This window comes from Rhineura floridana, chromosome 5 (assembly GCF_030035675.1).
Source record: "Rhineura floridana isolate rRhiFlo1 chromosome 5, rRhiFlo1.hap2, whole genome shotgun sequence".
Taxonomy (NCBI): Eukaryota; Metazoa; Chordata; class Lepidosauria; order Squamata; family Rhineuridae; genus Rhineura; species Rhineura floridana.
The window spans coordinates 85,534,468-85,548,362 of NC_084484.1; the positions used below are offsets into that span (position 1 = coordinate 85,534,468).

At 39.4% G+C, this 13,895-nt stretch overlaps 1 protein-coding gene across 14 annotated transcripts in view; it reads right to left on the bottom strand.

Annotated features, from left to right (window-relative positions):
• The window catches only part of DMD (dystrophin), a 2,032,119-nt gene that overhangs the window by 35,673 nt on the left and 1,982,551 nt on the right, over nt 1–13,895 (bottom strand). For 12 of the 14 annotated variants that reach the window (XM_061627388.1, XM_061627390.1, XM_061627379.1 and 9 more), the window contains 4 exons: nt 11,746–11,882; nt 10,908–10,946; nt 1,313–1,378; nt 333–398 (listed from right to left, as the gene is read on the bottom strand). In XM_061627388.1, the coding sequence (XP_061483372.1) occupies nt 333–398; nt 1,313–1,378; nt 10,908–10,946; nt 11,746–11,882 (308 nt within the window). The remainder of the gene's footprint in view (nt 1–332; nt 399–1,312; nt 1,379–10,907; nt 10,947–11,745; nt 11,883–13,895) is intronic. The other 2 variants (XM_061627384.1, XM_061627387.1) reach the window with 1 other exon arrangement.

The window sequence follows — 13,895 nt, forward strand, 5'->3', positions numbered from 1 at the left end:
ACATAGATTTTTGAACCATAACTTGCAGTGTATGGCCACTGCTCAGTGAATTGTACTATGTATGTCTTTCTCCATTGGCAGCAATAGAATGGTTCTCACTTGCAGCTCTTTGCCTATCAGTGACAGTAGAACTCTGGTGGATAGCAGCCTGTGTTTGCTCAAGACCATGACTTCAAAATGCATTTATGTTGGTGGGTTGTTGCTTATAAAGGCAATCCTGTAACAAACGTTACTGAAAAATGCTGTTTTTAATTTAAGAATTTACAACAGAGATCTGAATGCATGTACACAAAATAAAGGTTTCCATGATTTCTTACAGATGGCACACTTACATGCTCTCATTAGGAGAAATGCTATCATTCAGGTATGTCCCATTAGTGTTCTCCATTTCTGCTAGCCTGTAGAGAAAGGAAAATATCTTAAATATCACAATATGTTCTACCTCTGAGTATGAGAAATGACACTTTGATAGCTGCAACAATCAGCATGAGAGGTACTGGAACAATAGCTCCCCTCCCAACAAGCTTTAATTTGGCACAAGTGATTCAGTTACTCTATAGTCCCATTTAAGATTAACTATTGTTTATGAAACATGCTATTTTTTCCCACATAAACATAGATTAAATTATACAATTTTTTGCTAAAGTCACTCTGTTTCTTTTTTTTTGGACAGAAAAAAAATATGTAAATATTAGAATTTAGCCAGGACTGTAGTATTTGTGACACTAATCTTCCAAACATGTGAATTATAGAAATATTGTAGGATTACTCTCCAAAGCAATGATTTCCTTCCCTAATATTCAGAAGGTGAATTATTAAGGTGTATTATTTTTTATCCATGTGCTAAGAATTACAGATACTGGACAGACATTGCTATTTTGTAGTACATGGTCACTGCAGGATTCCACTGAAGCACACCTCTGGAAAGAAAAATGCATTGTGATGTTCTGAACACAACCAGAGAGTTGCAAACCAGACTGATGCAAACAACACATCTGGCATTTTCTATTTAAAGTCAGCTTTATGTACATTCTAAATATCATGCAGTCATTCCGCATGCAAGTTAGTTGGCAAGCTGATTAGTGGAAGTTAGTAAACATGGATACTATCCATCCTAGCAGCTTTTAATGACTCTAACATCATTTCTTAAAGTATGTACAGTGTTGGCCATGCCAATTCAAGTATTTGTTTTTTGTATGTTGCCCTGATCCTTTCTTTAAATTAAAGATGCCTTAGAAATGTAATGAATGAAGATAATAATTTAATAATGGTTTTAAGGAAGATTTACCTAACCATCTTCCTCATTTCATACCTGCTAGCATAATGTTCAATACGTGAGTGGGTATCGTCATGTGAAAGCTGAGGGGATGAAGCAGGCCTATAAGGCAGAAAACACTGATTAAGCATACAGGTAATATTCCTTAGCAAGAGCAGATATATGGAGGCCTTATATGGGTATGCCTTACTGAGTCTAATATGTGATCTGTCTGCTTCCTCAAGCTACCTGTAAAAAATATTTAGTGGAAATGGACAAAAGTAATACAGGACTTTTTCAGATGTTTTCAAAACCAGACAATTGCTAGTGTGTGAAGAGTTTCTTGCAAAACATTTCTCATAAACAAACTTTATTTCCTGTCACATCACCAATGCTATGCTTTCTCATAAAGTCTGTTCAGTTTCTATGTATTATGTTCAGGCCTTGTTTTGGTCTTTTCTGAACTCCATTTAGACCTGTGCTTCAGTGATAGGAACACATTCCCTGTGAGTTATCATTCAAGCATGAACAATTGAACATTCTAGCCACCTCTCCCAAAGGGTTTTGCAAGACCAGGCTCAGTATAGTATAATTCCTAAGCCAAAATCCAATTGGGGTAAACAGGCTTCTTCCTATCTAATTTTCCTGAATAGCTTCAGTAAAAATTTCCCTGCCCCCCCAGTTTTTGCAAGTGCTATTATTGAGTTGTCTGTCATTCCTATTTTGTAATAAATATTTTTATAACAGAACTGTAGTTAGATCTTTTATAAGGAAAGGTATGTATTCTACACATGGCCCTGATCTATAGCTCTGTATGTAGTTTCCCTTTCATATCAGTGGAAAGAGTTCTTGCTTTTCTGTCATGTGAGTGGATGAGGCTGCTCCACACACATTCATCCATCATTCGTTCATTAATTCATTTATTGCATCTATATACCACCTCATAGCCGAAGCTCTCTGGGCAGTTTACAAAAATAAAGAACATTAAAAACAAGTATATAAATTTAAACCATACCAAATTAAAACCCCTAAAAACCGATAGGCAAATTAAAACACATGCTATTCAAATGCTGTTAAAAATGCCCGGGAGAAGAGGAAAGTCTTGACCTGGTGCGGAAAAGATAACAGTGTTGGCGCCAGGCGCACCTTGTCAAACAGATAATTCCCTAATTTGGGGGCCACCACTGAGAAGGCCCTCTCCCTTGTTGCCAGCCTCCGAGCTTCCCTCCGAGTAGGCACCCGCAGGAGGACCTTTGATGTTGAGCATACAGATGGGCTCATGTTGGGAGATGCGTTCCACCAGGTATTGTGGTCCCAAGCCATGTAAGGCTTTATAGGTTAAGATAAGCACCTTGAATCGGGCTTGGAAACATACAGGCAGCCAATGCAAGCGGGCCAGAATTAGTTTTATATGTTCGAACCGCCTGGTCCCTGTTACCAATCTGGCTGCTGCATTTTGCACAAGCTGCAGTTTCTGAACTGTCTTCAAAGGCAGCCCCACATAGAGTGCACTGCAGTAATCTAACCTGGAGATTACCAGAGCATGGACAACTGAAATCAGGTTATCCCTGTCCAGAGAGGGGGGGTAGCTGGGCCAACAACTGGAGTTGGTAGAAAGCACTCCGTGCCACCGAGGCTACCTGAGCCTCAAGTGACAGAGATGGTTCTAGGAGAATCCCCAAGCTACAAACCTGCTCCTTCAGGGGGAGTGCAACCCCATCCAGGACAGGTTGGACATCCACCATCCGGTCAGAAGAACCACCCACTAACAACGTCTCAGTCTTGTCTGGATTGAGCCTCAGTTTATTAGCCCTCATCCAGTCCATTGTCATATCCAGGCACTGGTTCAGCACATTGACAGCCTCACCTGAAGAGGGTAAGGAGAAATACAGCTGCGTGTCATCAGTGTACTGATGGCAACACATTACAAAACTCCGGATGACCACATCCAACAGTTTCATGTAGATATTGAACAGCTTGAGTAACAGAACTGACCCCTGTAGAACCCCATACTGGAGAATCCATGGGGCCGAGCAATGTTTCCCAAGCCCCACCTTCTGGAGCCGACCCGCCAAGTAGGAGTGGAACCACTGCCATGCAATCCCTCCCAACTCAGCCAGTCATCCCAGGATACCATGGTCGATGGTATCAAAAGCCGCTGAGAGATCAAGGAGAATCAACAGAGTCACACTCTCCCTGTCTCTCCCCTGACAAAAGTCATCATACAGGGTGACCAAGGCTGTTTCCATGTCAAAACCAGGCCTGAAACCTGACTGAAATGGATCCAGATAATTGGTCTCCTCCAAGAGTGTCTGGAGCTGGCCTGCAACCACTTGTTCAAGGACCTTGCCCAGGAATGGAACATTTGCCACTGGCCTATAGTTATTAAGATTTTCTGAGTCCAGGGAGGGTCTCTGCAGGAGTGGTCTCACTAATGCCTCTTTCAGGCAGCCAAGGACTGCATCTGTTTACACATGCAGAACTGCCCCCTTCATTAAGTTAAATGGGATGCCTTTATGGGTGAGGAAGCTCCGCCCACCCACCCACCCACCCACCCATTCAAGTTCCTCTACCCACAAGGACTGCTAGAGATCAGTACAATACAATAGGGTCCCACTGATATGGCAGGTTCTATTCCAGGCCCCCGCCGAAAAGCGAAAACCATCGGAAAGTGGGGCCCTACTCAGCTGTAGTGCGGGAGCTCCCCGAACTCCAGCTGACAGTGATCAGCTGGATTGCACAAGCTCCCCAGCCTACAACTGATTGCGCAATCAGCTGTAGCACACGGAGCTCCAGCTGACAGCGATCAGCTGGAGCGTGCGAGCTCCCCACCCTCCAGCTGATCACGTGATCAGCTGGAGCGTGGGGAGCTCCAGCCACTGCGCTTCAGCTGGAGGGTGTGAGCTCTGTGCGCTCCAGCTGACAGGGATCAAATGGAGGGCCCTAGCTCCCCATGCTCCAGCTGGAGCGTGCAATCAGCTGTAGCACGGGGAGCTCTCGCGCTACAGCTGATCACTGCCAACTGGAGTGCGGTGGCTGGAGCTGCCCACGCTACAGTTGATTGCCCCGCTGGTGCCTCCATATTAGCAGAAAGCTGAAAAGCGGGGCGCCGACAAGTGGGGCCCTACTGTAGTATTTTCTCCCGTGCATGTAAAGAGGATCTCAGGTACTTAGTGTTTTCTGTGTTAAAAAAAAGGTTTTTTACTCCTTTTATTCAGTTGTATGGCATTTTCAAGTCTGACTGTCTTATACTGTCTTTCCCCTTGCTTCATTCTTGTTCCTTAATTAAAATTAGACCTTGCGGTTAGCTGCCTGAGAGGGATGCCCCAAATGAGCTCATATTGAGAAGAAGGGTGGGATATAAATTTAATAATTAAATAAAATTTAGAAGGCCATTTCATGTTAAGACCAAAGGTCCCTTCCTGACCCTTCTTGAGCATGAAGGAACAGTTATGTTCAATAGAATTTAAAGTGAATTAAAAATATTAGTAAACAGAGAAGAGGTCAAACCAGTAGCCTCTGGCTTTGAAACAATAAAGGGTTATTTCCAGACTGGCATTACTGAGCCACAAATGATTTCTCAGCACTTCATGAAAGACATCACTGACAGTTACGATGGGAAAAAAACCACACTTCACTTTAGCTATCTTTCTATACTGCAACCTATATATATATTTTTGTGTGTTCGCAATTATGGGTAAGATCCAAGTATTCTGCAAGAAGATGCAAGGAGGGAAGCAGTTTTGGAAAACCTAGAGCAGCTGCCATTTTGAGACCATTCTGAGATCAACTATCGTAAGAGTTGTGCAGTGTTAAAGAAGGCAAGCTTTATTACATAATTCAGTCTCCTTTAGTAGCGTTTTTATAAAATTAAGAAGCAAATATTACATAGTGTCAGAAAATAAACAGTGAAACACCCCCCCCAATTAAAGCTTGGTGTCTGAAGGAAATTGTTCTAATAACTGAAGAACCTGTAAACAGGATTTGAATAGTACTTGAACTGCAGCTGATTATATAAGGAAGATGTTAGACTTTAATGAACATTATTTCTTCATATAGTAGGTAGTGCTTCTCCCCCCCCCCAATACATTTTAAATAATACAATTAAGGAGGGAAGGACAAAGTAGAGGAATGGTCTTACATTTAAGAGATGCCTCAGTCTGTTTTTGGGGGGATGCCCTCCACTCCAAGCTACGGGCCACCCCTAATAGATCATTGATTTAATGCTGAAGTGTGTAGACTCAGGACAAGGGAAGCCCTATCACTAATAAAGATCCAAACAGAAATGATTGCCTCAGTATAGATATGAAATGGTAAAGGCCAATGCTAATGTACTGGTCATAGCATTCATTCCTATCCATCATTTGGAAAAGTGGAAAAGGTAATCATTTTGCTAAAATGTGTAGAACCAGAAAAAAGTCTAAAGCAAAGATGTGTTTAGATTGGCAAAAACAAGAATATCCTCATGATTTCTTCATTGGTACACTGGATTCTTGAGCTCCGGAACATGAATAGTGCATTGTTTTTGTCATAAATGATCATATAATGGTGAATTCTAAAATTGTTTTTCACAAAAACCTATGCACTCTCTTGAGAAACTTGCAAAACACTGTAAGCCAAACCTCTTGGTGCAGTAAACCAGATTAAGTAACATAATCTAGTAAATATAAACGGAATAGAAGGTATACTATAAAGACTTGCTCAACTGGAAATTCAAGTAATAGATAATATTGAGTCTACAGGTCAACACTGCTGAGGACAGGTCTGACAGAGACCAGACCAGAGAAGAATATGTTTGGACCCAAGAGATATGAACAAGGGAACAGTTTAAATTGCTCACTATAGAAGAAATCACTACTAGATAAAACAGGAGCAGTACCATTTGCAGTCCTTGGTGTCAGTAGTAGATTTTAACGTATTCAGTTTGAGGGCAAAATGTTCAAATTCAGAAAATTACCATTTGGTATTCCTTCAATTCCAGAGATGTACCAACAGGAGATCTAACCAGGCATTAGATAGTGTCAGATGATAACAGATATGAAATGAGAACACGATGAGTGACTGAAGTGAGTTCTAGAGTTCTAGACCAAATGTGGGGAACTTTTGGCCCTCCAGATGTTGCTCAACTACAACTCCCATCAGCCCCAGCAAGCATGGCCAATGACCAGGGATTGTGGCAGTTGTAGCTGAATAAACTGAAGAAAATGTATGTTTGCCCTCTCAGAAATAAAATCTCTATGACACATCTAGGCTGTATAAAAGTTTGAAAAGATAAAGTGAGATGCTATAGCTGACATGTCTAACTATGTCTATTGGTGTCAATAGTGACACCAGCATTTAGCCAGTAATTGCCCCAAGATATTGAGTTTTGCTGGATGCAAATCCAGCAGTTAAGGCAGCTACTAACAAAACCACAAACAGACAAAGAAACAAGCCCCACTAATGGTGCCAGACGTTCCTTGCACAACAGGTTTAAGTAATGTATTGTAGAAATGCTCACCTGTTGCATGTGCTTCCAAAGAACTATGCTGAAATAGAAAAAAAATCAGTAGCATTTGTATATATAAGAGTCCACAAATTCATCTGTGGAAAAACAGTAGTTGTGGGAACTCAGACCCCTCCAAGATTCCAAAGGTATGCAATGTACCACCAAGACTCCAAAGATGGCTACTAACTTTACAGAAATCTCAGTTGTTGATGCTCTATGCAGGGTACATACATACAGAAAAAGGAGAACCAGTGTCATAACTGGTGTTGCTATATACTTTGCACTGCTATTTTTCAGTCTAAAGATATTTCAACAGTGATTGCAAATATTAAGAGTTTTGCTGCTCCAAAAACATACTTTTTTTTCTTGAATGGCTAGAAAGAAGAGTAGAAGTACTAGATGATATCTGTGTTTATCAGAACTAGATGAAGGAATTAAGTGGACATTATAGAATCATATTCAAAAATGGCAGAATCACAACACTGCAAGACCTAAGGAAAGAAATACTGATTGCGATACATGAGAATCATATGGGAATTGAAAAATGCGAATGAAGGGCTTCAGAAGCTGTTTGTTGACCAGGCCCTCAAACTGGACTTAATATAGTCATGTACTAGATGTTAAATCTGCCAAATAAAAAGTCGAAAGGGACCTGTGTCACCTTCAGGAAATTCCAGAGAAGGGAATAGATACTGAGATTTAGTTGCAGCATTTGGACTTCTATCGTTCAGAGAAAATGTGAGTAAGAAGTGACATGATAGAAGTATATCAAATTATGCATGGCACGGACAAAGTAGATAGAGAAAAGCTTTTCTCCCTCTCTCATAATACTAGAACTTGTGGACATCCAATTAAGCTGAATGATGGAAGATTCAGGACAGACAAAATAAAGTACTTCTTCACACAGTCCATAATTAACCCATGGAATTCGCTGCCACAAGAGGCAGTGATGGCCACCAACTTGGATGGCATTAAAACAGGATTAGACAAATTAATGGAGGAAAAAGCTATCAATGGCTACAAGCCATGATGGCTATGCTCTGCCTTCATAAGTGGAGGTAGTATGCTTCCAAACTGCAGGAGGGGAGAGTGCTCTGTGCACCCAGGTTCTGCTCGTGGATTTCCGATGGGCATCCGGTTGGCCACTGTAAGAACAGGATGCTAGACTAGAGGGGCCATTGGCCTGACCCAGCAGGCTCTTCTTATGAGATGTCTCTGACTATACAAGATTTCAAGAGACAGTGCCAATTACAATAGTAATAGAAATATCCAAAGCTATAACTGCTATACTCATGAAGAACTGGAATGTGGCATCTCCTGCTTCAGGGTTTCAAACACTGCCTAATAACTTTGAATTACACAGTAACCCTGAGACCTGAACAGATTATCTCACATTTAACTCCTATTTCTTCTCCTCTGCTGCTTTCTACGAAGGGCTTCCCCCATTCTGGGGGCATATATCATAGAAACATACTGGGGAATCAAGATTGACTACTACTCCCCACAGTTATGGCATAACTGTTCTGGATTGGGAAACAAAACCAGCATCCATCCACACATAACAATGTAAGAGTGAGTACATGCTACATTTTTAATGTGTACTTGCTCTTACTGTAACGTATGAAGTGTCCCTTTGATCTTTGAGGAAAGAATAGGGAAAATGTGCACTGCAATGTGAAATACCTGTCTGAACAGGCAAATCAACTCCAGGAAGAAAAGACTAAACCTTGGTTTCCAAATATATGCTACAGGCTTACAAATAAATTAATCTGTAGCACAGAAAAGGATTAACAATACACAACAAACATTCAAAATTAAGCCACTGAATTTCAGATTGAGATAAAAAAAACCACAGTAGATAACAAATACACACATTTCTATTAGTAGTTTAGATTGGTATGTTAGTATATAAGGTTTGTGCTATCTTTGTTTCCATCTATTTATACATGGAACTGCCTTTTTACATCATGCATACATCTTGCTGCTCAGCTGTATCCAGTTTCCCCACACCTCTTGCATAATGCAAAAAAATGGGGATTGTGAAGAATGCCAGAAGACTCCATTGCATGGGCCAAGTGAAAATGCTGACTGGCTGGATGCAGGCAGCAGGCCAGATGCCATCTACTTGCTGTACTTTTATGTTTTGTTGTATACAAAAAAATGAAGTTTAAGAATGTCATGGTAGACATCATATACCATCACTGTCAGTAATTTACTTGATATTAATTTCAACAAATGTTATTGGGCTTCCACATTTTTTGCTCTCCAGTGAGCCTGCCATCCTCTGGTGAGAATGACAAGGGACCAGCCTTCTCCTTGACTTTGGAACTGCAGAAGTGGGTGATGAATCATCCTGACAATTGTTCTGTGATTCCTGCCCCCTCCACAGTTCCAAGGCTGGGAGAAAATTTGGGGATTTGTTTGGCCACTTCCTTGGTGAGGTGTCCAGAGTGCCTTGCGTCAGAATGGCCAAACTGGCAAGCTCCCTGTCACCCTTTCCTATAGGGAAAGGTGGTTGGTGGGTTGCCGAGCAGGGCATAACCAGCTCCTGGTGACCACAGTTTTTGGCTTGATTAGAAAAGCTAACCAACAGTAGTGGTCCCCTACTTACAGATTCCATTCAAACTATAATCTATTCTAAATGTACTTGTAGTTGAGTACATTGTAGAAAACTAGTTTCAGACCCAGCAGCCTGGTTGTGTTTACTGACATTCATTTTACACAGATCTTTAAATACATGCAGCAAAAACCAGGATGTTCATTCATTGAACTTACTTCAGTAGGACATGCATACAATTGCTTTCAAAGAGAGTGAGTCTTCACAACAGTCTATGCTCCAAACATATACCATGAAGTTTAATATTCCTCTATGTAAAGTTTTAGTGCTGCTTATTTTAGTCATCACTCTTTGCAAGCAAAGAGCAGAAGTAACTCTTCAGAAGAATTTTAGTAGCGTTCATAATTTTAGGCTGCTTCCTCCACTAATATTTGGCAGACATGAATTAAGTAGCATAAACAAATAATTAAGACCAATCTTAAAGATATAATGTTAGCACAGATGCCAAGCTGATAGTTATCTAAAGTGGGTAGTTACTCATATCTGCAATTCCTGAACTAACCTGTCAGTGAATTCATGTGGTCCTAAATTAATTGTGGCTTCAATTGAGAAATAATAGTGTTTTGCTCCTGAAACTTCAGTCACAATTCAGCCCATATTAAATATTTCAATGTAGGTACCATTAATTTCAGTGGAAGAGATTTTGAGCAACTCTCTTCACTGAAACAAAAATATTGGAATGTGCCTAATACTGGCTGGATCATAACTCGACATCTGACAGTATTGATATAATAAGACTATAATATGTATAATAATACAATATAACAAAATAGTAAGAAAGTCTGGTTCTGTGGTTATTCAGCCAATCTAGTGGCTGCTTAGGAGAACAGAAGCAGAACTTGTCACAGACACTGCCCACCTGTAAACTCTTCTCCATTCATTTAAATTGAAGACAGAACCCATGCATAAACATAGGTGCCAATCTGGCTTCTCCATTTAAATTAATGGAGAAGCATGCATGCAAAGATATGCAAATATATATCTGAGCACACAGGTATCTGGACTAGGTCCAACTATATACATACATGTTAAATAATGATGCTAAAAAGATGAAAAACATCTTTGGATTGTTTTTCAAAACATATAATCAAATCTCAAACTTGCTTGTTTTCCAACCAAATATGCTTATTTTAATCCAGCAATTCAAGCATTTAATGTGCATGCTTCCATAGGAGGGAAGAGGACTGTGCAACTCTTTGTGATTCAGGTTGATTGTTTTAACCTCCAAAGACATCTTCAGTGACTTCAAACACAACACCATATTTATTTATTTGGTTGATATCCTGCCCTTCCTCTCAGTAGGAACTCAGGGTGGCAATCATGTATACATTTAATGAAGTGTAGGAAATCCTACTGGTAAACCATTCTATTGATCTGGAATAAATTTTTGTTTTGTTTTCCAGAAACTTTAATGGGGGGGGGAGGGAAGAGGAGAAGGGGAATGGATATATGTTTTTTTAAAAAACAACAACAGAAATTAAAAAACAAATGAGTGAGAGAACGCAATAGCAGAAGCAATAGCAGCACACTTTGGCAAAAGTACTCACGCAGAATCTACTGGCCAGAAGTTGATCAGAGTAACAGGACTGCAAGACAAAAAATGAGGAGGTGAAGAGAGAGGCAGAAAAAACTTAGCAAAATAATTACAGAAAGTTAAAAAAAAAACAATCAAAAAACCAGGAAAATCCAAGAGACCAACATGAATGTCCATGAAAAGCAGCCAAAAATATGAAAAATAAAATATTAGAGAGGGAGAGATATAACAAGCTGCAGTGCAATTGCTGTTAAATAATGTAACTATTAGCTAGCAAAGGATAAGGAAAGAAAAACTCAGTCATAATTTTTATGTGACCATCTCTATGGGAATAGGGAAAATGAGAGGGAGTTTATAGCATAAATCCAAATTTAAACAAAAATAAGAGATAAAGTATTCTCTATTTCAATAAAAAGTGACCATGTATTAGCTTCTGCTTACTCTAGTGGTGGAGAACCTGTGGCTCTCCAGATATTGCAGGACTCCAATTCTCATCAACCCGAACCAGTATGCCAATGATAAGAGACTATGAGAGTTTCAACCAGCAACATCTGGAGGACCACAGGTGAGCCACACCTGGTTTATTTCTAGATGACAACCATTTTAAAGGCTTTCAAGGCAATCAATAAGCCCATGGGCATTTTTTTTAACTAGCTGAACTTATTGGAAGGTTAGCAGGTGAAAAAAGGTGAGGGAAACAGCAATTGAAACGTCAGCTTGTATTTTACTTTCAACCAAAATAAACAAAAATGAAGAAAATAAAAGCAGCTTTATGCAGTTAGGAAGGGAGCAGGAGCCAACTGGGCAGCTCAGAGTTTATCCAAAAGACATTATTAATCTGCTTCACTCACGTTTCCATGTTGTCTCCCTCCAACACTGTTTGTACAGGCAGGTAGCCCATTCTTGGGTGTTTTGCAAAGTATCTTTTTGTCCGGAATTTGTTTTTCAATACCTTGGCAAAGTCACGGACATCTTCTCCTGAAGTAGTCTGGAAGCAACATTTCAATGATATCACTTTAATAGAGAGTTGGGTTTTCCCCCCCAGCATACAGTCATAGGATATTGAAATCCAAATACTTGACTGACCTGCCACCTCTTCCCCTGAACCATAAACTATTAATCACTGTGCATTAGAAGTACATACCAATGTGTTTCAGGACCATAGTTCATACTGGAAATGTTTCATGATCTGGAGATTTGCAATTCATTAGCAAATTTGGTAACACGAGATGTATGGCATGTTCATGAACATGAGGATATTAAGGAACACTTTCAAAATTTTATAAGAACAAGTTTGTCAGGTCTGTGATAGCCCATAATTCCACATGCGGGATGTACCAACCCTTCCTCACAAACTCCCCTCTTAGGAGCAAAAAAGAGGATTGTTGTGCAATGATAGGAACAGATTAAATAAATGGTGAAAGAACAATCTCAATTTTTATAGTGATTCTGTATTCTCATTCCATAGTAATATACATACCATAACTCAATATATTGCTTTAGATTCTTATTTTCATATAGATCTTATCAGCAAGAAACAAAAAACACTTTTACAAAAAAGATGCTTACATTACATTGACTTTTAATGAAGATTTTGTTCATTTGCTAGGAAGAGGCAAGTAGAAACAATAGCCAGTATAATATGATCTAATCTTCTCCAATTACAGATGAGAGGAAAGTGCTAATGCACTTTACCACTTTGAAGATTAACAATTTTTCCTTTCAGTTTATAAGAAAGAATAGTTGTTCAGACATGTCTTCACTACACCCTCCCTTGGATATGTACAACAGTATAGTCATATTATTAGCCTAGTTGGAAAGAGCAGGACAGAATATAGCACTTGCAAACTTTAATTAAAAGCAGGCTTATCTTATCGATTTTTACTTATAGGCCATATTTGGATGATATTTTCTTGGCTTAACCAACTGAGATATGAACAAGTCTTTCACCTGTGTACAGAGCCCTGTTGCAACATGCCTCGATAAACAAGGAATTTTACAGTAAACCATAGTTTCATCTTTTGTTCAATCTGGGAAACTATGATTACTACTTTCATAACAAGTCAGGATCTTAAACCAACCTCAGATTTGGTTGTTCTGAAGCCAGTAACAATGGTTTCCCAGACTGGATGAAAAAGGAAACTATGGTTCATTAGAGACTTCCTGGTTTATCAAGGAATGCCATGAAGGGAACAGTAAAGGAGCTGTGTGAATTGGCAAAAGACTAATGCATATCTTGATGTACGCCAAGAAATTATAGTCTTAACTGGACCATAGAGAATCCAACCACATGTCTAGAAATAGTAGATCTGAAAAGTGCTCTCTGTTTGCATAATAGTATCACATATAAGAAAGCACAGAATCATAGAATTAGATGGCATCCAACAATTATTAGCTTTGCTTGCAGTTGAACCTTACACACACCAACAGATTCCACAGCATTTTGCTCCCACTCATTTTTTAGCATCATCATCCCAACAGCTGCACTACAAGCAAGATGATAGCACATATTACAGATAAATCTTTAGTGGGATTAAACAAAAAGTACTTTATCTCTTGCAGTGCCATATTTTGGAATGAAAATGGCAGGCTGCTTCATATATTATGGGAATTAATATCATCTGATGACATAGAAGCACAAGCAATACCTTAAAACATTTGTTTTAGAACAACAGGTGACACTACCATAGAACCAGTATACCCAAATAAGTGTCACAACCACCATATCTAAAATTAATTCTCTCTCTCTTTTGCTTCAGTAGGAGATAGCTTACAAAGTAATTACAGCATAATGCATTTTAAAGCCAGCTAGGGTAGAATAATAACTCAGTCATATATTGTGGGTTATTTTTTTTTTGCAGTCATGTAAGATGCAGGTATATTTTGGAAGAATCCTAGGCTTACTGCACATACTTATAAGCAATTATTTAGTACAGTACAGAACATGGAGCTTATTGTTCTGATACAGCACTCTATAAGAATAACAAGCAATTTTCAAAAC